We start from the raw sequence: 25301 nt of genomic DNA, 5'->3' as shown, positions 1-25301 counted from the left end.
TAACCTTGGGCTACGATGAAAAACAATCCACTTGTATTTTTTTTAGTGCAATATTACCGCTGATTTAATGAGATAATCTTTAACGTAATTGTTGTTGTGATTATTATTAGCGTTATTATGAGCTAGCTCTGTTTGCAATGCTATAGTTTGGAATGAAGATATAATTTGTATGATTTTTCACTCTGATTTCGGACCCTGACGACGTTTACTGTGAATTTCTTCAACACAGACACACCGGCACGTTCAGTGAGCTGTGTAACTGTGTCTTTGGTGTCAAGCATGAGTGTATACAAAGTGTGAGAGGATGAGAGAGTGTATTATTATATTACTATTATTATTTTATTATCATTATTTTAGTATGTTATTCTTTTTATTATTATAATTTTGTTTGTGTTTGATGCGGAAATCAGATTATTTATTTTAAAGTTTTGATTTTATAACACAGTCGTTCATAACACAGTTAGGTCGGGTGTGAATACTGTACATTGTCTTCCAATATTGTTACTGATTGAAATGATACAATAAGTGACTGACTAAGACGACTGACCAATGTGAGTGTTATTCTGAGTCTGAGTTTCCTATGGGCCTACGTTAGTCTCATTTCCATTCTAATCAATGTTAACAGTAGTAGTAGCTGTAGTGGTGTTGCAGATGTTTGTTTTTGGGCATTAACAGAAACCTCCGTCTTGCAGGAGAACAGAAGAGAAACAGATATATTTGTACAGATACACAGGCCAGGGTTGTCGCCTGAAGAAAAAAAAAAAATTAACTCATTCTTTTCTAACAAGGCCGCGTCCCAAAGTGAGTTCTCTAGAACCCTGATTGATTCATTGATCATACGACATTGGCAAAAAATATATGTGTGTGGGTGGGAGGGTTAACACTATAGAGAAAACTTTTGAAATGAAACATGTACATTGTAATTAATGCATACCTATATTTGCAAACTCTATAGATACTTTCTTTGGGACCACTCGTATTAAAACAGGGTGTGTATTTTGGGAGGGGAGGGAAGGGTGATGTGTTTTTGTTCCTGTGTATGGGTCAGGCTACCCCCGTTCAGACTCTTATGGGGTACAATGCCTCGCCCCACGCTGCCCCGCCCTGCTTGACCCCACCTGCCCTTATGTGGGCATGTTGTTCGTGTTTCCCTCCTCTGTCACATGACCAATGATAGATTCACCATGGAGACGACCCCCAACCTCCCCAAAGAAACTTTCACTGTGCTTCCCCTGTGACCCCTGACCTTTGAACTTTAACATTTTGACCCATTCTGTTTATGTTTATGAGAATGTACACACATGTAAACACTCTCCTCCTGTCCTTTACCATCCTGAGCGACCGCAGAGCTGGGTTGGACATTGGACACCCTGTGACGTTACAGAATGGAGAAATGAAACGACCAGACGCTTCCAGATTCTTTTGAATTTTTTTATTTCTGTTTTATTTCATTTGAGAAAAAAAGAATAATGTGACAAAACTGCACACAGATAGCATTTATGTGGGCAATATAAATAGTATGTAGTTGAGAATAGATATATCTAGACAAATGATTATGGTTTATCTAAATGTGTGATAAACTTAAACACTGTATTGCACGAAGTTTATAAAAAAAAAACAATAACAGACAGATTCACAGACTGATGTCTTTTGTTGCTTTTTTCTTCATGGAAAGAAATGGAGTGAGATGATCAAGAGATGTAGAGTGAACAAGAAAGAGAGAGTAATTACAAATCTCAAGCACTAAGTCAAGACAAGATGGCTGCAACTAGTTTGGCTTCTGGGTTTTGACGGGTGGTTTTATTTATGATGTAACATTCATTTCAAGAGCACCGCAGTCTGTCGCCTAAATAATACTAGCTTATCCTTTTTCAACAGGGAGCACATATTTCAGCTCAACATTAGACCACTTCCAAAAACATCTGACAGGGTTTGATTTTGGGGTGAACCATCCCTTTAAAGTGGTTATAGTCTTGTGAATACAGTAGAGAAGTGTATTTGCAATCACTTGTACTATCCCTTTAATTAACACGACGTGACCCCATTAGTGTTGTCTGCCACAGGGGAGGCTCTAGTGCTCCAGGATGGGGATCGGTACTGCCCCCTACAGGATCCTCCCTACGGGGTCACAGGCCAGGTCACTGTGTGAACATTAGAGAGGGTTTCTCAAGAAGGCAATATTCATATGTCACATGCTCTGTCGATGTATTGCAAATGCGTTTCTACTACAAACAGTATCCAACAAGCACCCACATGCATCAACTTCATAACGGTACGTTATGACCTCAAGTCTCCTATGCAGGCCCACTGCTCCGAAGTGTGGGGCTCACTTTCACTCAAACATGCAGCCAGCTAGCACTGGTATAGCGCTTGTCACAGAGTCTGTGCAGAACTATTAAACTGCTATATATACAGCCTGGACACCGTGTCATGTGTCTGCACTGGTGTAGGTTTCTGCTCACTGGAAGCAGTGTTAGGGAGAGTGTGTTTGGTTTATATGTCTGTGTGTCACACTGTGTATATATGCATACAGTATGTGCTGTTGGCTGATTCTCGTACAGACAAAACTTTGGATAAGAGGCTGCACCCCCCCATTGTAAGGGACAGGAAGAGGACAGAGGAGAGGGAAAGAGGGCCATAGATAGATGACGTTAGGTGATTGGACCACCCTGAACTATCACACAAACCTTTGGACCAATGGGCAGGGCCAGTTGGGGTCGGGTGGGGTTCTTAGAAGAGGTGCTACCCTGGTGACAGGGGAGCATTTGAGTTTGGAAGTGGTGGGGGTTGAAGTGGGGGTAGGGTTAGTGATGAGGATAGGCTGGGGGGGTTACATAGTTTGAATTCACGGATAAGGTTTCCCAACCTCTGCAGTGAAATGTACTGGGATGTGCTATGTGCTAATTTTAGGTAGAGAGGGGAGAGAGAGAGAGAGAGGGGGGGGGGTGAGGCACAGTAAGCTAAGGTTGGAAAATGGGTGGAATGTAGAGGAGAGAAATGATGGTGTGGAAGCAATCAATAAGGAGACGTTATGTTATGTCAAATCGATTTAATTCAAAAGCAAAACCGGTGAGACACATATATGATATCCGGTAATAACATAGGTCGATAGAGAAGAGGATGACAGGTTGAGCGTCTTACAACACATACAACAAACAGGGAGCTTAATAGACAACGTAGATGCTGCTTAAAACTTCAAACAACCTCCTCAAAGCTTACAGTGTGCAAGTAAGTAAAATATAAACACATACATTTTATATACAGAGGTGTGCTTGTAAAGTGAGTCTATACAATACACTGTCAAATATAAATCTGTATTTTACATACATCTCTCACTTACACAGAACACATACTTACATACATTCATTTATATTAAAACAGCACTCACCCTACACAACTTGACAAAAGGTGGAGATAATAAATATTTACTAAAATGCTTAGATAATTGCTTTTCCTAAGTATCATTAAGTGTTAAGGCTTCATAGTAATTATTCATAACAGATTAATGTGCATCTATCCCTGTTAGCATTATAGCAAGGTAAGGCGTTACATGTCGCAAGGATGGTTGCCACTTCCTGGAAACGATACAGCAGCTCCTCCCTTAATAGCAACCATAGTGACCTTCATATTGCCATGGTTCCCTGTGAACTTTATGGAGGTCTGGATAATTATGGGATTGGTCACAGATCAGTGTCCAGTGCAGGGTTGTGGTCAAGTCCATCTCAGCGAATTGGAGATGAAATGGCTTCATTTCTTTAAGGACTTCAAACCTGAATTGAAATGGAACTGATTCCAACCCTGGTGTCCAAAATCTGCCCCTTTGGATAGGGATAAGTAGGGTGTTGTACTACTGGATGAAGTACCACCAATGAATCTAATTTGATTGAAAGTACAAAGCGATGACTGTACGTTTCTCTGTAAGGCTGCAGGTATTTAAGCAGGCTGGCAGAATATTAGGCAGAATAATGAGCATATCCTTGGCATTGCATTAAGTAAACACTGTGTAGACCTACAAGGTAGCCAGTCAGCCAGTCAGTCAGTTAGTCAGTGTCATTCAGTCAGTAAAAAGTATGTCAGTCCATCCGTCTTTTTATGAACAACATTAGTCAATATAAAACAGGGGTCTCAAACTCTCAAACTCCTGGAGGGCTACAGTGTCTGTTGGTTTTCGTTCATTTCTTGTAATTAATGAGAGGCCGAGTATGTGCACTCCATACCCAATCAGTGACATTAAGTGATTGATTACTGAAGTACACCGAAAAAAAAGTTTTTAAAAAAAAAACCCTGCTCACAGCGTGTCCCACCAGGACCGGAGTTTGATACCCTTGATACAAAACTTTGTTTTACTATTCGCCTTCCAGCCTCCTTGTGCTAGGTGGCACTGTCACGGTGAGGCAGGCACTTCTCCCAGGGGTTGTAGGGGAGGGAGAGGATGAGGAAGAGGACCCCGCCCACGACAAGGATAGCCCCTGCGCACCCCACACAGGCCACAGACCAGGAGAGCTCGTGGTGCAGCGGCACAGAGTGGTCACTGGCCAACAGGGCCAGCACTGACTGGTGAAAAACCAGTATGGAGATCAGCACCAGGATGCCTGAGGGGGAGGAAGGGAGGGGGGAGGGAGAGCAGGGGGAGGGATGGAGAAGAATTTCAAGACCAGTTTCTTTGACCTTGAACTTGTCCAGCCTGATTTAGCGCTTAAATATGCACTTAAACTTGAGAAGGGGGCAGTGTACAAGTTCTAAATTGCAAAGATATTACTTCCTATTGTACTGTAGCTAGTGTTGAGGTCTCCACTGTCAGGAATCAGAAATGCAAACTGAATTGAATAATGCCTGCTCCCTGCCCCATCTTCCTTTTTTATCTCTATGCTGTATTTGCTCAGGCACTAATAGGTTGAAATGCATGGTCCAACGTCAAGGGGCAACTTCCATCTCCCCCATACCTACTGTATGCTGGAAAGGCAGGGTCTCACCTGATACGATGAAGCAGAAGGAGGCGGGCTTTAGGAAGAAGGGCACACCTTTACTGAGGGACATGGTAATACAGATAGACCCCATCACCATCATGGTCAGGCTCATCAGGGCCAGGATAGCAGCCGCAAGGTTCAGGTCTGAGAGAGAGAGAGGGAGAGGGAGAGGGAGAGGGAGAGGGAGAGGGAGAGGGGGGAGAGGAGAGAGAGGGGATAGGCAAGGAGGGGAAGGAGAGGGCAAGCAGGAGAGAGGAATTATAAAGAGGTTGAGGGAGAGAGGGGGTTAGAGAGGGAGAAAAGTGTGACAGAGGAATGCAGGGGAAAGCGGGGAGAGGGTGAGCGAGGAAGGGAGTTAGAGACAAAAGAGGAAGTGAAATACGTGAGGGAGGGAGGAGAGATACACCTCAGTGAACATTGTGCATGTGAGAGTGAGTGAACGTCACAGGAGATAAATACAGCACCATGAGAGAGAGAGAGAGAGAGAGAGAGAGAGAGAGAGAAAGAGAAAGATCCTGACTTACTCTTGTCAGTCGTCTTCTTGAATATGACTGCATTTTCTCCAGAGGTAAAGAATTTGAAGTAAGTGCAGTTGGATTCTGAGGAAAAAAGAAACAAAGAGAGATAATCACACACATGCACACACGCACGCACATACGCACGCATGCATGCACGCACACACAACACACACACAAACACACACACACACACACACACACACACACACACACATTCACACAGCACATTACTGGTCCTCAGCGATGCGCCTCCTATGCATCCATCCCCTCTGTCCTCCCAGGCATCCGTCCTATTTATATCTGGTGTGGACCGGGAGCTAGAGTACCCAGAGACACACTGCTCTACACACTCCCTATCCCCACACATATGGTGCCACTAGAGAGGCAGAATGAGAGAGAGAGAGAGGGTGGATTGAAGAAGAGAGGGAGAAAGAGAGGTAGAAAGAGAGGGGGCAGATGGAGGAGGAGGAGAGAAGCCAGGCATGAAGGTGGAGAGGGGGAGAGGGGGAGAGGCGGAGAGGGGGAGAGGGGGAGAACGAGAGGGAGAGAGAGAACGAGGAGAAGATATAGGGAGTAAGAGAGTGATGGAGGGGGCAGATGGAGGGGAGGTGAGAGCAGAGAGAAAGAGGAAGACGCAGATGGAGGGGGAGGTGAGAGGAGAGAGAGAGATGTAAAGAGGACAAGAGGGAGAGGATCACAGGGGGTTGGTTAATACTGCATTAGACAGACACTCTCCCTCTCTATTCCCCTCTCTCTTTCATTCTCTCTCTGCAGCTCTCCCTCGTTCTCCCCCTCTATATTTAGACATAAAACTGTGAAGTAGTCAGATTCCGCTTGGCTTTACCAGCGCATAGTGACGACTGGCACCCCTGTATACTCCGTAGTCAAAGATACAGAGGGGCTCATACACACACACACTAACACGCACACACAAACAAACACACACACACACACACACACACACACACACACACACACACACACGCACATAGATGTACGAGCATACACACATATTGCATGATCTATTCATCTGGTGTAACATATTTACAGTCCTATGACCACAGAGTCTGGTCCTCCTCCTCCTCTACCTCTGAACGGTGTTCGTTATGTTAATCTGTGGCAGCAGTGATGCATGGTTGTGGTGGAGATATGACAGGGGATCACTGTAATGCTTTCTGCCAGGGACAGCAGCCAGAGGCATGGAAACATGAATGTGAAATTGAGAGGTACAGACGGCAAAACAGTTGTTTTCCTCCCAACATGACCAACCCACGGCGGAGCCTGTCAGCTGACAGGAGTCCGCCAACAGTGTTTGGACAACGAGAGGGAATGCCAGAACAGATCCTCAATGCTCTCCAACACCCAAAGACCATCAGCACCCACGAAGTACCACAGATGTTAATCAACTGGACACATATGGAGAACCAGTCCTCTAAAGCTAATGTGCGTGAAAACTGTTTCCAAAAGACAGTATAAGTCTACTGGTGTTTCCCCGTCTACATGTATTCCATGTGGAGTATGTAATGTGTTTGTGTGTGTCTTTGCTATGATGATGCATACATCCGAAACCATAAAGATATATCCATCACTGCCATCATAGCCAGCTATTCTCTAACGTTGTGACTATCTGCCTGGCCCCATCTATGTGAGTGGGTTTCATACCTGCATTTATCCGCCACTAGACGATCATTACAGACAGAAATGGGTCATTCTACAGACAAGCGACGCACATTAGAGAACGTAACAGTGGAATAAATGGCTCATGAATACGTCTCCGATTTACTGTCACAATGCAAAATGTGGCCACTCATCAACGCCTGTAACGCTTCGGTGCTGCGCTCTATTCTAAAGGTATTCTACACTGCTCTATTCTAAAGGTATTCTACCCTGCTCTATTCTAAAGGTATTCTACACTGCTCTATTCTAAAGGTATTCTACCCTGCTCTATTCTAAAGGTATTCTACACTACTCTATTCTAAAGGTATTCTACACTGCTCTTTTCTAAAGGTATTCTACACTGCTCTATTCTAAAGGTATTCTACTGTGCTCTATTCTAAAGGTATCGCTTAACTGCTGCACGCAAACACACACACTCAGACACACAGACACAGATACACACACACACACACACACACACACGCACAGACACACACACATACACATACACACACACACATGTACACACAGACACACACACAGAACACAGCTAGCCTAGCGTCTCACTCTCAACATCATAAAGACATATCAACCATATTGGCCTTGGATTAGAACAGCATCATCCCATCCTGTGGAGGCTGGTGGATGGAAAATGGGGAGGATCGGATGGAATGGAATGAGGAATGGTATTAAACACGTGTTGGATATGTGTTTGATGCCATTCCCTATTCCGTTCCATCCATTACAATGAGCCTGTCCTCCCCATGTTTCATCCACCAGCCTCCACTGATCCCATCATCTTTTGAATGAAAACACATCCTGGCAAGTTGCAATTAAAAGCAGATTCCCGGTAGGCATCCACTGTACCATCTCCACGTATGCTGTGTTTTCTGATAAAAGAGAGGGGACATGGGGAGGAAGCCTCTTCAGCCTAGATGCTTAGTCATCTAATCAGTGGCCATATCTTCAAAGTCTTTCCTTGATTCCTCATGTCCTCTATCCTCGTGGATAAGGAGAGGAGAAGGTTCCTGACGTTCCTCCCCTCTGACCTTCTCCTCCAATAAGTTTTGAGAAGGAGGCGAGTGGGCACAAGGAATCAAGGAAAGACTTTTGAGATTCGACCAATGCCTCTGCTGCTTACCAGTAACCCCCACCTCCTCAGTGATGTCATCAACATGGGACGATGTAGCAGGCATGCCTTGTTTCAATTGCCTGGTTAAAAAACAACTGAGACCTCACCCTTTCATGATAGTAGATCAGAAAGAACTGGATGGGTGAAAGCGCTACCTTAAGTCTATCAGAAGGCAGGGTAGATGAAGCCATCATTGTGAGTGAGAGATAGGAAGACATACACATACACACACACACACACACACACACACACACACACACACACACACACACACACACAGAGACAGACAGACAGACAGACAGACAGACAGACAGACAGACAGACAGACAGACAGAAACATACACACACAGAAACACAAACAGGCAGATCCCTCACCTCCAGGTAGTTCTGCAGGGCCACAGCTCTCTCTGTCAGGGTCTATGTCAGCCACCCACAGGGTGCGTTTGCAGCCCTTCCACAGGCCATAGTGGGCCATCTGACACGTCTGGTTGCTGCTGAAGTTCTTGGGCTGGGCCAGTTCCACCCAGAACTCCGTCCCCACCCCCAGAACTGTCAAGGTCACGCCCACGATGGCCACGAAGAATGCCAGCTTGATCTTTCCTTCCTGGCTGTCACTCATCATCGGGGCCCTCCTTTGGCCTCGTACACCCTTCATTCCTGATTGGCCGCCTGCCCCTCCCCCGGGGCCGGCCCCTCCCACCCCAACACGCCCATCCTCATCTTGCTGTATGAAGAAGTTGGACCACATGGTGACCCCAAGAAGACTGGCCAGTCAAGAGAGGCCGGATGGAGAGAGGGAGAGGGGGAAGAGAGAAAGAGGAATGCAGAAAGAGCCAAGAGAGGCCAAACAGAGAGGTTGTGAGGGAGGAGAGAAAGAGAAACAGGGGAAGCCAAAAAAGAGGAAGAAGAGGATGGGGAGGAGAACCAGGAGAAAGAAGATGAGGAGAGATTTAGGGAGGCAGAGACAGAGGAGAGGGATGGAGAGATGGATGACAAAGAATCAGGAAGGAATGGAGAGAATGTGAAGGGAGAGGGAAAAGGGGGAGGGAGACCAGTGAAAAGAGAGATGTGGGATTAAAAAAGGGGGACAGGACACCAGAAAGAAGAAAATAGGCAGTGATGGAGAAAATGGAGGTGAGCGGCCTGGATGACCAGGAATGGCAGCGTCTAGTTTTTCCAAAACACCCTGAAAAAGAAGAAGAGATCAAATAAACTCTACAGTAGTTAACAATACCACAATTATTTAATCTCCATCTATGACTTCATTTCATCTCTATCAAAGGGCCTATTTCTTTGTGATAATATCTTAAAGGTCAGACGTAACGGGATGCACAACAGTCCCTCTCATCATCTAACCACAACAATAGATATGATGTTCCCCTGAAAAGTGGATTAGAGCTTCAGTTGAAAAAACAATTGCACAATTCAGCTAGGGTATTAGCAGACTGGACTTAGAGTCAAGGTGAGTTGCAAGCCCTCTAGACACTGGCTTGGACCACCAATTGTGGAAAGGGTATTGTTATCCTAGCCCTGCAGCCAACACTGCTCTTCCCTGTGCAGGTATTCCTGGGTCATGCCACACAGATCACATTTGATCTGGAGGGATAATGGATTGCCACAAATACTACCATTACATGTACCGACAGATACCGGGAATCTTTTGCTGGTGTGTGTGTGTGTGTGTGTGTGTGTGTGTGTGTGTGTATGAGTGTGTGTGTGTGTGTGTGTGTGTGTGTGTGTGTGTGTGTGTGTGTGTGTGTGTGTGTGCATGCGTGCGTGCAAGTGTACAAGCATGCGAGCGTGCATGCGTGAGTGTCTGTGTGCTTGTGTGTCCTGCGTTCTCTCAGAGTGGTTTCTGTTATTCTAAACAGAGCCGGGGCAGATGAGTAGGTGGGGCTCTGGAGAAGCTTAAACAGACTGAGTGATGGGAGACAACAGTGTCACCCTGTGCCGTGTGTGTGTGTGTGTTTGTGAGGTGATAATTCAACCCTGGACCGACCGGGCACTGAAGTAATTAACGCCACACCTCAGTTGGACAGGTCCAGTAATGGAGGCCAGGAGAGACCAACAGTTCAACTACAATGGTGCCCAATGGCTAGGTTAAAGGTTAAAGGTTAAAGAATGGGTGCAAGCAGCATGTAGGGATGACCACATCAGATATCATAGAAATGCTCGGAGTGTCTAAATCTACAATCCAAGATGAAATCAAAAAGCCAACTGCTCTTGGTCCAGGTCCACCTTTTCAAAATGGAATGAAGTCCTCTTGACAGAACTGGCAACCATGCAGGAGGGGATCAATTACTGTATTCCTCTCTCGAAGTGAAATGTTATCATGCAGTGCTCAAACTCATGCAGATTGACAGAAAACAGATACTGTGTTTCTATCATAGATCACGAGACATTCTATTTGACATATGTCATTTTGAATGGCCAGACCCGAACCTTGCTGGTGCATACAGCATAGGCCACCTAACAGCATAGGCACACTGTCACCACAACACTAATCTATCGGAGAACAACAAGAGCAGCTGCAGACAGTCAAATTAGTCACTATAGAATTACCCACCTCTCAGATACATATCACATTACATCCATTTCCAATTTTATGATGATTAAAATAGGTAACAACATGGTGCAAGCTGTGCCACAGCTCGGATAACATAACACATTTGCTATGCTTTAATCCACACGCATGCAGAGAAACAAGACATCTACTCGTCTGTAAATGTATTCACCCCCCCCCCGAAAAAAATAGATGCTTCTCAACAGTTAGACATATACATTTCATTTTCACTGTCAGTCCGTTGGTCGCTGAGCAGGGGAGCTAAAAAGCTGCTGGTGAGTTTTAACTGCTCACACATGGTATGAGAAAAACATCTGTAGTAGTGGAAATCTGGAATTTTCTCTCCCTCTTCCCTATAACAACAACAGCCAAGTACAACATGTACTGTAGCTAGACCAACAGCTAACTAATGCACTCTAGCAATAACAACAATGAGAAGAAGTAGTCCTGACCTGTTTGGTGTATGTTGTTCAGTTCAGAGGGAGAGACGCTTGAAACTTAATAGAGGGGGAGAGGGGTGGGAGAGTTAGCCAAGGAGTGAGAGAGGAGAGAGAGGCGGGAGGGAGGGAAGGAGAGAGAGAGATAGAGAGAGAGAGAGAGAGGGAGAGAGCGAGTTTGGGGGCGGGCGGGAGGTACGCAAGGGTTATGGAAAGAGAGCGTAAGAGGAGGGGGGTGCTAGGCATGTTGGTACAGTAGATGATTAAGTGTGTGTGTGTGCTGGCGGCTGCCCTTCAGAATGTGTGTGTCTGCATGGTTTGTGTGCATGTTCACACTCAACACTATATTGTTTGAAATCTTTATGGTTTTATAAAACTTGTGAGGATAAAAACATGAGTGTGTCACTGAGTGTGTGTGTGTGTGTGTGTGTGTGTGTGTGTGTGTGTGTGTGTGTGTGTGTGTGTGTGTGTGTGTGTGTGTATGTGTGTGTGTGTATGGGTGTGTGTGTGTGAGTGTGTGTGTATATGCGTGTGTGTCTATTTTAGACAACCACCTGTTAATGACATTAAGTGAGGGCAAAGGGCAGGACAGCGTTTTACACCAACTGATAACACACTGTTAACTAGAGAGAGAGAGAGAGAGAGAGAGAGAGAGAGAGGGGGAGAGAGAGAGAGAAAGAGAGAGGGGGAGAGAGAGAGGGAGGGGAGAGAGAGAGAGAGAGAGAGAGAGAGAGAGAGAGCAAGAGAGACAGAGGGAGAGAGACGGGGGAGAGGGAGAGAGAGCGAGAGAGAGTGACAGAGGAGGGATGGTAGAGAGACTGATGAACAGAGAGTGGGAGAGGGGTTTACAAACTATGATATCTAGAGACACAGAGATACACAGGGAAAGAGAGTGTGACAGGAAAAAAAGAAGAAAGGAGGCGTTGAGATCGGGGTGTCTTGTTGGTAGAAAACGGCACTTGGAGAGAGAGAGAGAGAGAGAGAGAAAGAGAGAGAGAGAGAGAGACATTAGCCATGCTGAGAGGTACAGGGGGCAGGATGGGGGACAGGGGACGGGGGACAGAGAGAGTTAGAGGGAGAGAGAGAGAGTAGGGGAAAAGTATGAGGGAAGGAGCAGTGACAGGGAAAACTGATAGTGGGAGAGAGAGGGAGAGAGAGGGAGAGAGAGGGAGGGAGGGAGGGAGAGAGAGAGAGAGAGAGAGAGAGAGATCGAATGGCATAGGGGAGAGACAATCACAAAAACACCCTTCCCACCACCAGCCCCCCAAACAGTCTCCTCCTTTTTCTTGGGATTACAGCATTGCCACTTAGTCATACAGTACTCTAGGTGATGTTCTTTTTCTCAGAAAGAGGGCAATATGGTGGACACAATATTGATGGATCACTAGGGATCCATTCAACTCATTCATTTGTATTCATGTATTCAGTTGGGGGAGGGAGGGTAAATCATATCAACTCATAAGTGTATCATAAAATACTGTATGTATGTCCAATGTCCTTACCCCATTTCTATGCTTGCCTACCGCCCCTTTCCAACACCATAATTTAGCTTTCCTGTCAAAACATACTTTAGCGCTTTATGTCATTACCTTTTCTGCTCCATCTATAGCACAGTACCACACTGTACAACTCCACCTCTCTGACTGGCTCGTATGAGTTTGAACAGGAAGAGAGTGTCTCCACTGATCATCTCAGGTCATCAATAATACACAGTATGCTGATGTGAACTATCTCGAGCTCTCATATTCATCATCATTCAAAGTCCCACTGTCAGCACCGGAGTGATATAAACTCACACTGTCACACACACACACACACACACACACACACACACACACACACACACACACACACACACACACACACACGCACACACACACACGTATTCCCATGCATGCACACACACACACGTATGCATGCACACACATGCACACATGCATGCAATTGTGCACACTTTCTGGAGGGACAATGTTATGCAGAAGACGGGGAGAATGTACATTCACAAAATGTGTGTTCGATTTACTGCTCTCTGATGCGACTGAAATCTGATTCATAAACAAATGCCTTCAGACTACACACACACACACACACACACGCACACACACACACACACATACACATACACACACGCACACACACACACACACCCAGCATCCCACATCTTTTCCCTTTGGTCTAGTGTTCCTCTCTCTGTGTGCTGCAGTGTTCCATCTCTCTGAATGAAGATCAATGGGGAGGCGTTGTTCAGAATGACAATGACCTGCACCAGTATTCCAGAAGCACCACCAGAGGGTAGTACTCTACTGCAGCATAAGGCCAGATCATACAACTGATCCTATGTTGCTCCCTTAATACGTTTATGCTTCCCCCTGGGGACTGATCTAAGGTCAGTTTTTGATCTAAGGTCAGTTTCTCCTAATGGTTGAGGTTCATATTGGAGAGGGTAAACTGATCCTAGATATGTACCTAAGGGGAAATTGCAACCTACAGTTGCAACACTGCAGGGGCTTGTTCAGTGGGTTGCAACGTTGCAGACAGAGATGTGATGTATAGAGCTGACATGGGTCATTACTCCATGTCATTGAATAGTATCTGCTCTAGACCGTACACTTATGTCACAATTCCCTAAAGCATAAACCACAGGTGGGTTGAGGGACAGTACTGTAAAGGCTGCTGTGTCAACCAGTTTCCATGTCACTTAGGCTAGCCATAATGCATGACAGAAAACTGCTGATTAGATAGAAAGGCTGCAGTTACACTCTTGCTGTTGAATATCCATGGCTATGAATGTGATTGAGATATAGCGCTACCTGCTGGACACTGGTGATAACTACAGCACTCCAACAACATACATTCATTGTACTTTCATACTTTCCCCGTAACTTGATAACTGTAATAATGAATATTGATGCTGCCAACTGTGGTTTAATAATACATTGAGGACATTTGGAGCTTCTTCAGTCTAGGGGTCCACTGATAATTACTAACAGCATCTACAAAGGCTGTTCTGCAAGAGGATGTGTGTGTATCAGACAGAGAGACAACATCCCCATAGACCAACCGAAATACCACGTATCATGTAAATCCAGTTTTTAATCAACGTTTGAAAACAAGAACCAGACAAATGAAAGATCCACACTTCTGTTATAAACTACATGTGGTTTTAGCACTTTTTAATTCCATTAATTCACTTAAGAAATCACATTTAAAAAAAAAAAAAAGAAAGTAAATGACATGGTAACATTTAAAAAGCAAACTTCAGAAAAGGAGGAGGGAGTTACATTTCAAAGGATGTTCACTGGTGAGGCCCAACTCTGTATCTCCGTGTGAACAAAAGTATCAATGGGAATAATGGATGCGAATCCCATTCAGTACAAAAGATGGTCCTTGATACTGATGGGTAATGATGTTGAGGGAGGTGTTGTTGAGTGACAGTACTGACACAAGGGATTTTACAACTCTTGATGAGTGTGTAGTCAGACAGGAGTGTGCTGCACTTGATTGAAAATTCCAATCAATTCTACTTGACATCAGAAGGCTGCTAGGTTCCATAGAATTATTCATGAAAGTCTAATTCAATACTATGGGACGATAGAATTCAGGAATTGGAACACAATATTTTTCTCAACAGTTAAATAAGCTCCAGTCTCTCTGACCTCTTCTGTAAGAACCAATTAGTTAAGAGTTAACCCCCAACGACTACGTTGCTCAACCACATACACAAACACTATCTAGCTCTAGGCTGGCTGAAATCCTGATCATTTGGTTGCACATTCCTCCAAAATGACAACGCAGTCACAGTATACTGCAATTTCACTTGTTGGGAGTAGAACATGAGCCATTGGTATTCATCTTTAAGTGTTTATTTGGTCTGGTGAGAAGTTGCACAAACACTACCGGGTCAAAGAGAGATGTCTGCCTAATATCCCACATATTGGTTACAAATAGAAAGCAAAAAAAAAAAGAAACACTCATATTCCAGACAAAGCAATGCAAATCACAATTCTAACCTGAAAATACTAGCCATGAAACAGTGACAGGTATAGACATAGTTATTGAGGACAAAGGGGTATCCTATTTTCTTCTCTAATTGACAGTGACATGAACAACTCAAATTAAGGCTTTTAATCAGAATTAGAGCACTATTCAATACCAATCCAATATTTACCACTTAAAATTGAGGGTGACAAATATGTCTTCTCACTACCGTTTCTCTGTCTTACATTGGGCAGGTGTTATGGCTGGTGGAATTATCTGTTGAAGATGGTGCTGTTTGAATTCACACAAGATGAAACATTTTTATCCAGAAAACAAACCCAAACAAAGACACGCATATGGGCATTATTCAAAATGAGTACTCTACTCCAATTCATACTCGGCCCCAGTGACTGAATACAAGGTGTTACAAAGAAGATCAGCGTAATTACAGGATTGGAAACAACAACAGCTGACATTCAGATAGAGTCCAATATGAAACCAGAAGTTACAGCTTCCCCCACTTATACCTTCACTACACACAGGGAGAGGGGGATGGGTGTAGTCTGATGGAAAACGAAGTACAGAAAGTTCAGGAAATGTTTAAAAAAAAAAAAAAAAAAAAAGTCCAAACGTGAAGAGTCTTAATTCACAAAACGAGGCCATCTCTGTCAATAGCTCCCTGCCCCTCCCACGCTCACACTCCCTGTCTCTCTAATTGTTGATCATCTACATTAGTGGGTCAAATAAAAAATGTCATCAACTCCCTCTCCGTCTCTCTCAGCCCATATCTGAAATGATTAACACTCCTCCATCTATCCATCATTTCATATAAGTTGAAAAAGTCCAGTTACCCTCTCCTCCCCCTGTCATCCAGTCTTCCTAAAGTACTTAAAACAGGCTCCATCCATTTAAATACAAACCTTCAGGTGTGGCACCCCCCCCCAAACCAAAATGACATCCATTTCTCACAAAGTATAAAAATCACTTACCCCCCCTGACCTGTTACTACACACAATTCGCAAAAAAACCCATACACCCCCCCGCCCCCTCCCCCTCCCTATATGGCCCCACCCAGGCCTCTTGGTTTACATCAGAATACAAACCCTCCCTCTCCATTTTCATTCCATATCTGCTCAATTCCACATCCACCCAAAGCCACTACTGCCAGGCACCATGCAGATAAGCTAGGTGGAATTCTGACAAAAATGCATACATCCATTTGATCCTCTCAGATCTACTCATGAGCCTAACAATATGCGCTAGGGTCGATGTGGAAATAAACAGACTGCACACACCCCCCCTCCCGCCATCCCCTCTTCTCTTCTCTTCTACCAGAAGTCTCGGCGGTGGTAGGCGTCAGGGTCGCAGTATTTGGTTACCACCACCCTGTTGGCAAACTTCCTTCCTGTCAGCCCCTGCATGGCCTTCTGGGAGTCAAACAGCGACATGAACTCCACAAAGATCTAAAACATGAGAAAGGGAGTGATGAGGTTCAATATCTTCTACAGATACAAATTCAATGCTTGAAAACACACACACACGAGATCTCTCACCTTGCCAGTGCCGGGGACCTCCAAGCCGTCGACGGGTCTGGGGATCTCGATGCTCTTGACCTGGCCGTACTTGCTGCACTCGTCCCTGACGTCCTCCACGATCTCCTCGTACTCCTCGTCATCCAGCAGCTCCTCCGGGGCCACCATGTTCATGAGACAGAGCACCTCGGTGGGCAGGCCACCCATCCCACTCATGGAGCTGTTCATCAGCCCAGGGACCTGCAGCGTCACCGGGGTCTGGTTTATACTCGTCTGTAGAACAGATACAGAGAGAGAGAGAGAGAGAGAGAGAGAGAGAGAGAGGAGGGTGGAGGAAGGTATGGGAGGAGAAAATGGGGGAGGACGGAGGAGAGAGAGATGTGGTGGGAGGGCAGGGGAGCAGGTGTGAAAAGAGTTCTTACTGGCCTTTAGTGGCACACATGAAACGATCACAAAACCATATGATGTGTTTCACATGAGTCTAAAAACCAAAAGAGAGCTTAGTACTAACCTCCTATTGTCATAGGAGAGGGAATAGGGGTGGAGAAAGGGACAGAGGTGGGGGGGGAGAGAGAGTTGAGAAAAAAAAGATTGCAAAGGTTAGACATGTATTCCAAAGCATACACTCAAGGCACACAACATATGATCTCCCTCTAGTCTCTACGTCCAGTGACTCCCTAGCCCCAGGTGCTTCTCCTAGATCTGAAAGTATCAGACAGGTGTAAAGCAACCTAGACATAGTTCCACCTAACCCCTTCTGTAGTTCTTAGATCCTACTCATTTCCCTCCTCTATCACAACCCATTCTTTATCTTATCCACTACCATGACCCTCCCTCTATCCATCCATCCCTCACCCCCCCCTCCCTCTCTCTATCCATCCATCCCTCACCCCCCCCTCCCTCCCTCTATCCATCCATCCCTCACCCCCCCCTCCCTCCCTCTATCCATCCATCCCTCACCCCCCCCTCCCTCTCTCTATCCATCCATTCCTCGCGTCTTACCAGGGTGGCGTTCTTGGATCCCACGCTGGCCCTCTGCACCAGTAGTTTCTTGTCTCCCAGTTGCATGCCGTTCAGCCCGGCTATGGCCTGCAAAAAGAAGCGTTCAATGCATCAATTATGTGTTTTAAATACTACTACTACTACTGAGGGAACTGTGGCCATGGACTTCAGTTTGTATATGGGTAAAAATAAACTCAAACACACATCGATACACCAGTGGTTATCAGTGAAGTGGTACAGGTGAGAGGGGAGAGGCGGAACGTGCGTGTTGGTGCCGTTACCTGGTCGTTGAGGTTGACGTCAACGTATTCACAGAAGGCGTATCCCTTGGAGAGGCCGGTGGCGCTGTCCTTCACCAGGTTGAAGGCCTTGAGAGGGCCAAACGACGTCAGCAACTCTTTCACCTGGGGGACAACACACAGGGACAGGGTCAGATGTTGCCATAGAGACGAGGGGAGGAGAAGAACCTACGTACCTAAGATTCAGATCAGGGGGTTCACAGGGCACTACCATAACAAATCAGGGCATACTGAACAGCATTAGCGGATGTCATTGTGTCAAGAATATGAGTACCCCCATAGACTTTAAAACACTCACAACTATGGAATATTGATTGAGGAACAGACCCATTATACTCATCAAACGATGTGGTCTGTTGAAACCCAATACCCATCTGCATGGATAAGAGCCTGCACTTGGAAACCATGTCCTTGGGCTCTTAGTGGCGTAGCACACTAATGCGCATACCACGTAATCGCAAGGTTCCTGGTTCGATTCCGACCCTCGACATATCTTGCATGTCATCCCTCCTCTCTCCCACCCATCCTTCCTGTCAATCTCTACTGTCTAGCAGAAATGTCCTAAAAACATATTTAAAAAATGAAAAAAAGAAAACCATGTCCTTGGATCAACTGGCAAAGCAAGGACTTAGGAGCTGATGACGCACGTTCCTCACAGTGTAGACCACTTTGACCACTTGAAGGGCTAATATAATTGCCGTTCATTGTAGACGTTTAAAGTGGGCCAGACCTGGAATAGGAACTCTTATCAGCCAGCCTACGTGACTCAGTTGACCTGGTCAGGCTACGGAGCTGGTTAGCACTGACCTGGTCGTCGTTCAGATAGTTGGGCAGGCCGCCGATGAAAAGCTTGTGGGCAGAGTCCGGCACCACTGTGGACACCACACCTACAGAGAAACACAGAGACAGATTGGTGAGCAACACAGTCACATAGAAAGACAGACAAGCAGCGAATAAGAAACAGACAGATAATGGAGCCAAGGACACCGGTCTAAGGTCCGTAATGCATATTCCCCATAAGGGTTATGGGTAGATTTAGATAAGAGTAGAGAGCTGAGCCTGGATCTGTGCCTAAGTGGCAACAACAACCCTGAGCTGCAGTAGACACTAGACAGCGGTCTGTACCGGGCACGTAGACACTGGGGTTCTCGCTCATGCCGGGCAGGGGCTGGTAGTCATGGGGACGGCGTATCTTCAGACTCTGGCCCTGGAAGATTATGCCATCAAACGCCATGGCCTGGGTCGTCTCATCCACCGAGCGGAACTACACAGGACATAAAACACACTCAATAACACATTGGTAGTGTTCAATTCTGGTTCATTTTCTTTTTGAAGGTGATCACTTACTAAATACAATATGTATGTAGTACAAATTTATCCCCAGTGTCCATGTTGAAGGAACGTGAGGCCCATGAACTACAGGTTCACTGTGGCAGCCATTTTGGCCAGTGCAGTCCACAGAGGAGGAAGCACTGAATTTGACACGGCTGCATTCTGGTTCATTCTCTACAGGGTTTATTGGCAGGTCTCTGCTGTGTTTACAGTATAGTTGAAAGGCAGTGTTAATGGCATGATTCATCTCATCAACACTAAAGGCATGATAATGATTGGAGGTCAGGCTGACCTCAAGGAAGGCGAAGTTCTTGTCCTGGTTGATCTGCACGGCAAGGACGGGGTTCCCAGGGGCCTGAGTGAGACCGCCCAGACGCATCTGAGCGTTGAAGAAGTCCATCATGGACTCCTGTGCAGGGGAAGGAAACCGCAGTCAATGCTCTGTTCCAGCTAAGGACACAAACACATTGTAGGACATACACCTACAATATGAAGAAATCCTTCTAGTATAATGGATTCTAAACCTCAACCTCAATCTTGAATGTATCCCACTCATCATTCATTCATTGTGTCTCTCTCTCTGGTGTCCCTTTGTCCTGTCTACCAACCCAGGAGGGAGCTCACCTCTGTGATGCCAAAGGGGATGTTGCCTACGTAGAGCCTACGGGCCTGGCGGGTCATCTGGCTGCCCACCACGGGCACAGGGGTGGGGGTGACGGCCAGGCCATCTGGGGTCATGGTGGGCAGGAGGGCCGTGGCTGGGATCTGGCCCGCAGCTGAAGATGCGAAGTTTTAATAGCAAATTAAACTTTATTTATAAAATACTAGCACATTGCTGGATGGTTTTTGTCTTGGGTTAGGGTTAGGGTATGTCTGTATCCATTGCCAATACCCCTATCACTGTCATCTCACCAAGTCAATTTCCTGTATGTGCAAATATACTTGGCCAAATAAAAGAATTCTGATTTTGATTCTGATCAACAGCAAAAGTTTTTCATAGACACACATGGAACCAAGTTGAACAGAGAGAGGATGGAGTACAGACACTTACCCTGCATGGCTTTGTACTGCATGGGCGTGATGTGCTCAAAGCCAGGAGGAGGGACATCCCAGTACTTCTTCACTTTGTTCTTCTTCTTCTCACGGTGTGGGGAACGACTAAAGGGAGGTAGCAGAGGGGAGGATTGAGGAGGGGGGGAGAGAGACACGGACCAATGAAAAAGTGCAGAGTAAAATAGACAGAGGTCATCAGTACTGGTTTCCCGAGAGAGACCCTTTAAAGGTATTTGACACACAAAAATATGATCACTTCATGTTACTTGTGTTAAGAACACTGAGAACCAATGGTTTACATTTATGTAACCATGTTTGAATTGACTACACATTTTCAGAGGAAACAAGTACTCTGCTACTTCCAATACATACATAAAACTACATTTAAACATCATGTTCATCATTTACATCATGAACATTGCTTTGGGACTACCGCAGGGCACAAAAATAACATTGGATAGAAAACCAAAATAGGGGTCTAAACACTGATAAAATAATTGCATCGTATAGAGAATCAGGTAAAGGTGACTGGAGTGGTATTGTAATAATGTAGAAACAGGCTCTGTGTTAGTTTGCTGTATTACCTTACAGCAATCTCTTGGGGTTGGTTGTTTGCTGGTGAGCTGAAATGACATTGGAAGGTTTTCACATTTCACTCCGACCAAACATGGTGGTCACAGATAGTAGTTCCACTATAGAATTATACTTCGATACTTCCAATTCTGTGGACCACGATTCCACGTAGTGAAATTACAGCCCAACTCCATATCAACCCCTTACCCCAAGCACACTGTGTAGCTCTGAAAGGACAGGATAGGTGTTTGACGTTTGCTGGAATATTTTCCAAGATTTATCAATAGGCATATTGCCGACACCTCTCCAATCCTTCCCGATCTATAAGAAGAGACTAGAGGTAGGAGCTGAAGATCGATTTGGAATTAGACACCTATATGTATATAAAGCATTGGGGTCCATTAAGTCTGGGTCGCTTAAACTCAAAATAAATCATCAAAACTATCTTCAGGTTCCTGCTGTCACATCAAAAATACCTGAGTCAGGACAGTTAGTACCTGAGGGGGAGGAAGACCTCTGCATCAAAAGGCCAGTCTGTCAGACCTATCCCTGTGTCTAATTGTGTTTATGTGCAGCATATATTAAGAGTGTCCCAGTGTCAGTCAGATATATCAGGGCTGGGCTGGAGCAAAAGCCTGCAGACACTGTGGCCCACCAGAGCCGGAGTTGCAGAACCATGTATGTGTACGGTGTACTGGTGCCAGTAGGTATGTCCTACACATACCTGCGTCTCGGTCTCCGTGGCTCCTTGCTGTCCGCACGGCGATCCCTGCTACGTCTGTCCCTGTCTCTGCTCCTCCTCTTCCTCTCTCTACTGCGGCTGCGAGATGGGGAGCGCCTGTGATGGCGGTTCTCCTTGTCCCTCTCCGCTGGAAGGAGGGAAATAGTAGAGGGGATGGAAGGAGGGAAATAGTAGAGGGGATGGAAGGAGGGAAATAGTAGAGGGGATGGAAGGAAGAGGGAGAAAGGGCGAGGTGTGGGGAATAGATGGGACAGGACACATGAGGCATGATGGAAGTGAGTATTACTGATGATAATCTGTCAGGATAATAAATGATATTATAATAATTACTTTCAATTTATATTTTAGCCTCCACATGAAGGCCAGGAGCTAACTGGCGTTTCATAATTAAACTTCGTAAGATAGAAAACAAAATGTATACAATTCGATGACATGCTGCAGTGAATAAGGACGGTTCCATTATTTCAATGGCTAAAAAAAATCGGACCTAGCAGGGTCACAAGGCCCTCTGCAAGAAGCTAAAGGGTTTAACATGACAAAACAATAGTTGGACAGTTGTGACTGCGTTTAACATGAATGTGCACATTAAGAAGCGACAGCTGCGACAGAATCGTTCTAGCGGGTAACTAGCGCTGTAGCCAGGCTCGCGGTCTAGTGGTCACATAAAAGGTAGCCAAGTTAGCAAGCGTTTAGCTAGTTAATAAACATAAATTAATCATACCTTGTTTGTTTTCGGACAGCTGTCTCTCAAATTCGTCGAAATCTGACATCGCCGTGATTTGTTAGTAAGCTAGCGAACTAACGCTAGTTACGACCGATGTATTGAATGGACGGGAAGGCGGCACGGTGGCTAGCTTGCAGGCTAGCAACAAAGTGAGCAACACAATATGCGACTGAACACCGCTAACGCAACTTCTTAGAAATGTGGAAATCAATCACAGGTTAACAAACAGTATAACCCCAAGTCGACTTAAAATGTATGATTCTAGTTTGCACTAAGAACAGACAATAACATTGAGGAAAAATCGTGATCTCGTGGCTAGCTAGATAAAGCAAAGTCCAGGCAGGAGAATGGGCCTACTGTTCTAGGAGTCGTGGTAGCTAGCTAACGTTAGCTAGCTAACTCGAATGAATAAAGTGATATGTTTGTAGACTAGTTACACGTCCGAAGTTAAGCAGATCGCCCAGTTGATGTTGTTGGGGTATGTAAAATCCCGACGTATATTTTCCAAACGAATCTACACGAGGAGAAAATACGACAAGTTCGGTATGCCCGCTTTTTGCTCTCAGTCTCCCAGGCGCCCCGTGACACCGGAAGTTGATACGCTGCTAACCTTTTGACTAGAGAAGACGTATGGGGGCTAAGGAGACGGTCCTACTTCTCCGGCTTCAATCAAGTGCAGCCAAATCACATAATCGCATCTGTATTCATTAATTCCTTGAGGTCATCATATTATATTGCCTTTACTAACTATATTCAGATAATAAGAAAATCATTTTGATAGTAATGGAACAGGGTTATGGTAATTGTGAGCAATCTCCATCTGTACGGGCATTGACGGAAGGAATTGAATGCATTGGCATCTAGCACAGTTGAATGTTACTGATTATAGTTGACATGGACAAGAGTGAACAAGCATGATAAAGGCTACATGAGAGACACTGTTGAGTTGTTCAGGCGCTATGCATCAGGCTCAGAAATGTCCTTGTGACAACCAAACACAATACAGCCTGCTAGACCACTTTCTCTGCTGCCATTGACAGGCTACTGGTTTTTACTTTATACTTTATAAAAACTGAAAAGTATTATCTCCTTAGTATGATAGGTAGAGAGGTTGCACAGAGTAAAAAGCAGGTCAAGTCATGGCTTTGTAAGAAATCAATGCTTTAATGGCATTTCTATCTTTACAGTCCATACGATTGGTATAATCAACATAACATTTTCAGTGACACAGCTTACTCACGCAAATATTGGCTACAACTCGTGACTCTTAAGAGAAATAAAACTTCACACTTTTTTAAAACACTGCACACAGGCCTGAATCTACAACTTGCTCCATCAGTATTACAAGAGGAAAGTTGTACTGTACCTTTCACTAAACGATTGTTTCCTTATTAGGCAAACAAAAAATTACATCTCTAACCCGTATCAAATGTGTTGAACATAACATGAGTTCAGCAGTTCTGTGTATATCGACACCTTTCCCTGTGTGTTTTTGAGGTGGACATGAAAAGTGAGAGGTAACCTTTCACGCAATCAGACCCAACTTGTCAGCTTAAATGCATGGGGTCTCACTATTTACCTGTACCAGTACACTAATATACAGCTTTGATACACAATCGTCAATGCTATTGCTGTTTCTCAAATCATGATATTTATCAAAAGCAGCTCTGTCAAAACTGATGAACATCATGAGTTCACCTCACATGCATTTGTAAAGGGGCATTGGTGAGACCCAGTAATAGGTAGGTATTCATATACCTACAACCATCTATATAAAAATTTAAATTTAGCAATTTGTCCCTTTTAATGGAAATTGCTGAGGTCCTTGTAAAATAAAAAGATGAAACCTAAACATTACCAATGTTGTTGTAATTGATGCCCACGCGTTAACAGACACTTTGTGTTAGAGGATTGACGTACACAAGCACAATTCAGAACTGATAGTGTAATGATACAAAAAACATCCTACAACAGTACAATGATACTGTTACTTAGCACAGTACAAAGGGTAAATAATTTCACATTTATGTCAAAGTAAGTGTCCCACATTACATTGGTACAGCACAGTGACATAATATATTCTGGCGCATTAAAAACAATGCAGTGTTTTATGGTACAACAGATTAGCCTCACAGTAGCACTGTTCCCAAAACTGGCCAAAAAGAGTAGCATCTGATTCTGTCGTTCTGATGCAAACACCACAATAACACCAGTATTTCCACAGCTACCCAACTTGTTTGCTAACCATAGTGGCTTGTTATAAAACCATTGGCATGCATTACTACAAAAGGTTTGCATCTGAACAATAGATTGTGGGACTACTCTTTCCTTTGATCAGTTCGTGGTCGTGTCAGTTTCCTTCTCTTTAAGAGAGTCCTCTCCTCCTTTCAACCTGAGGAAATGAAAGGAAAGAGAAATGCAACAATGACTCGAGTATACAAATCCAATCAGGGGTCAGTGTGTGTGTAAGTCCAGTCACCATCATGTTTTTTGCACAAGTGGCAACCATAAACCAAAATAAGCATCTTTATTCAAATGTAGGCACATGGCGTAAATCCCCTCTCTGGAAGGGAATCAGATCAAAAAATCGCTACATGTATGGTGTAGGTGTATTCTTTTTTCTGATATTTAAATGAGGTCATCTTATAAAAGCACAAATAATAAAAAATAAAAAATAAACATTTTTCAAGGTTTGTTGAGGATTTTATGAAATGCTCGGAAAAAGTGACGATAATGGAATGTTATCCAAACAACAAACATTTGTCTGTAAATAAAGATTTATTTATAATATTG

General features: G+C 44.7%; 2 protein-coding genes across 3 annotated transcripts; both read right to left on the bottom strand.

The window, feature by feature from the left end:
• Positions 1 to 4371: 4371 nt before the first annotated feature.
• cacng6b (calcium channel, voltage-dependent, gamma subunit 6b) lies at positions 4372 to 9021 on the bottom strand (the record flags this gene model as incomplete). The annotated part of the gene is made up of 4 exons (XM_083679316.1): positions 4372 to 4592; positions 4974 to 5111; positions 5492 to 5566; positions 8649 to 9021. The coding sequence occupies 4 exons, from the start codon at positions 9019 to 9021 to the stop codon at positions 4372 to 4374; spliced, it is 807 nt and encodes a 268-aa protein (XP_083535442.1).
• Positions 9022 to 14348: 5327 nt separating this feature from the next.
• On the bottom strand, positions 14349 to 23083 carry u2af2a (U2 small nuclear RNA auxiliary factor 2a). 2 transcript variants are annotated; one of them, XM_083679300.1, is made up of 12 exons: positions 22506 to 23083; positions 21767 to 21911; positions 21054 to 21092; positions 20468 to 20574; positions 20041 to 20192; positions 19709 to 19825; positions 19210 to 19348; positions 18892 to 18971; positions 18067 to 18189; positions 17785 to 17872; positions 16805 to 17058; positions 14349 to 16714 (listed from the first exon to the last, which is right to left on the bottom strand). In XM_083679300.1, the coding sequence occupies exons 1-12, from the start codon at positions 22552 to 22554 to the stop codon at positions 16580 to 16582; spliced, it is 1428 nt and encodes a 475-aa protein (XP_083535426.1). In that variant the 5' UTR covers positions 22555 to 23083; the 3' UTR covers positions 14349 to 16579. The 2 variants fall into 2 exon arrangements, with proteins under 2 accessions (XP_083535426.1, XP_083535427.1); XM_083679301.1 differs by lacking the exon at positions 21054 to 21092.
• Between the last annotated feature and the right edge of the window lie 2218 nt (positions 23084 to 25301).

This window comes from Argentina silus, assembly GCF_951799395.1.
Source record: "Argentina silus genome assembly, chromosome: 10".
NCBI classification, from domain to species: domain Eukaryota; kingdom Metazoa; phylum Chordata; class Actinopteri; order Argentiniformes; family Argentinidae; genus Argentina; species Argentina silus.
This window is presented reverse-complemented; position numbering and strand designations above follow the sequence as displayed.

Excerpts from the sequence above, each read along its gene's own strand:
- u2af2a (XM_083679300.1), bottom strand. The coding sequence starts at position 22,554 with ATGTCAGATTTCGACGAATTTGAGAGACAGCTGTCCGAAAACAAACAA. Across the intron at positions 20,193-20,467 it reads GCAGTACAAAGCCATGCAGG|CTGCGGGCCAGATCCCAGCC; the intron begins GTAAGTGTCTGT and ends TCGCATCTTCAG. Across the intron at positions 19,826-20,040 it reads TCCCCTTTGGCATCACAGAG|GAGTCCATGATGGACTTCTT; the intron begins GTGAGCTCCCTC and ends TCCCCTGCACAG.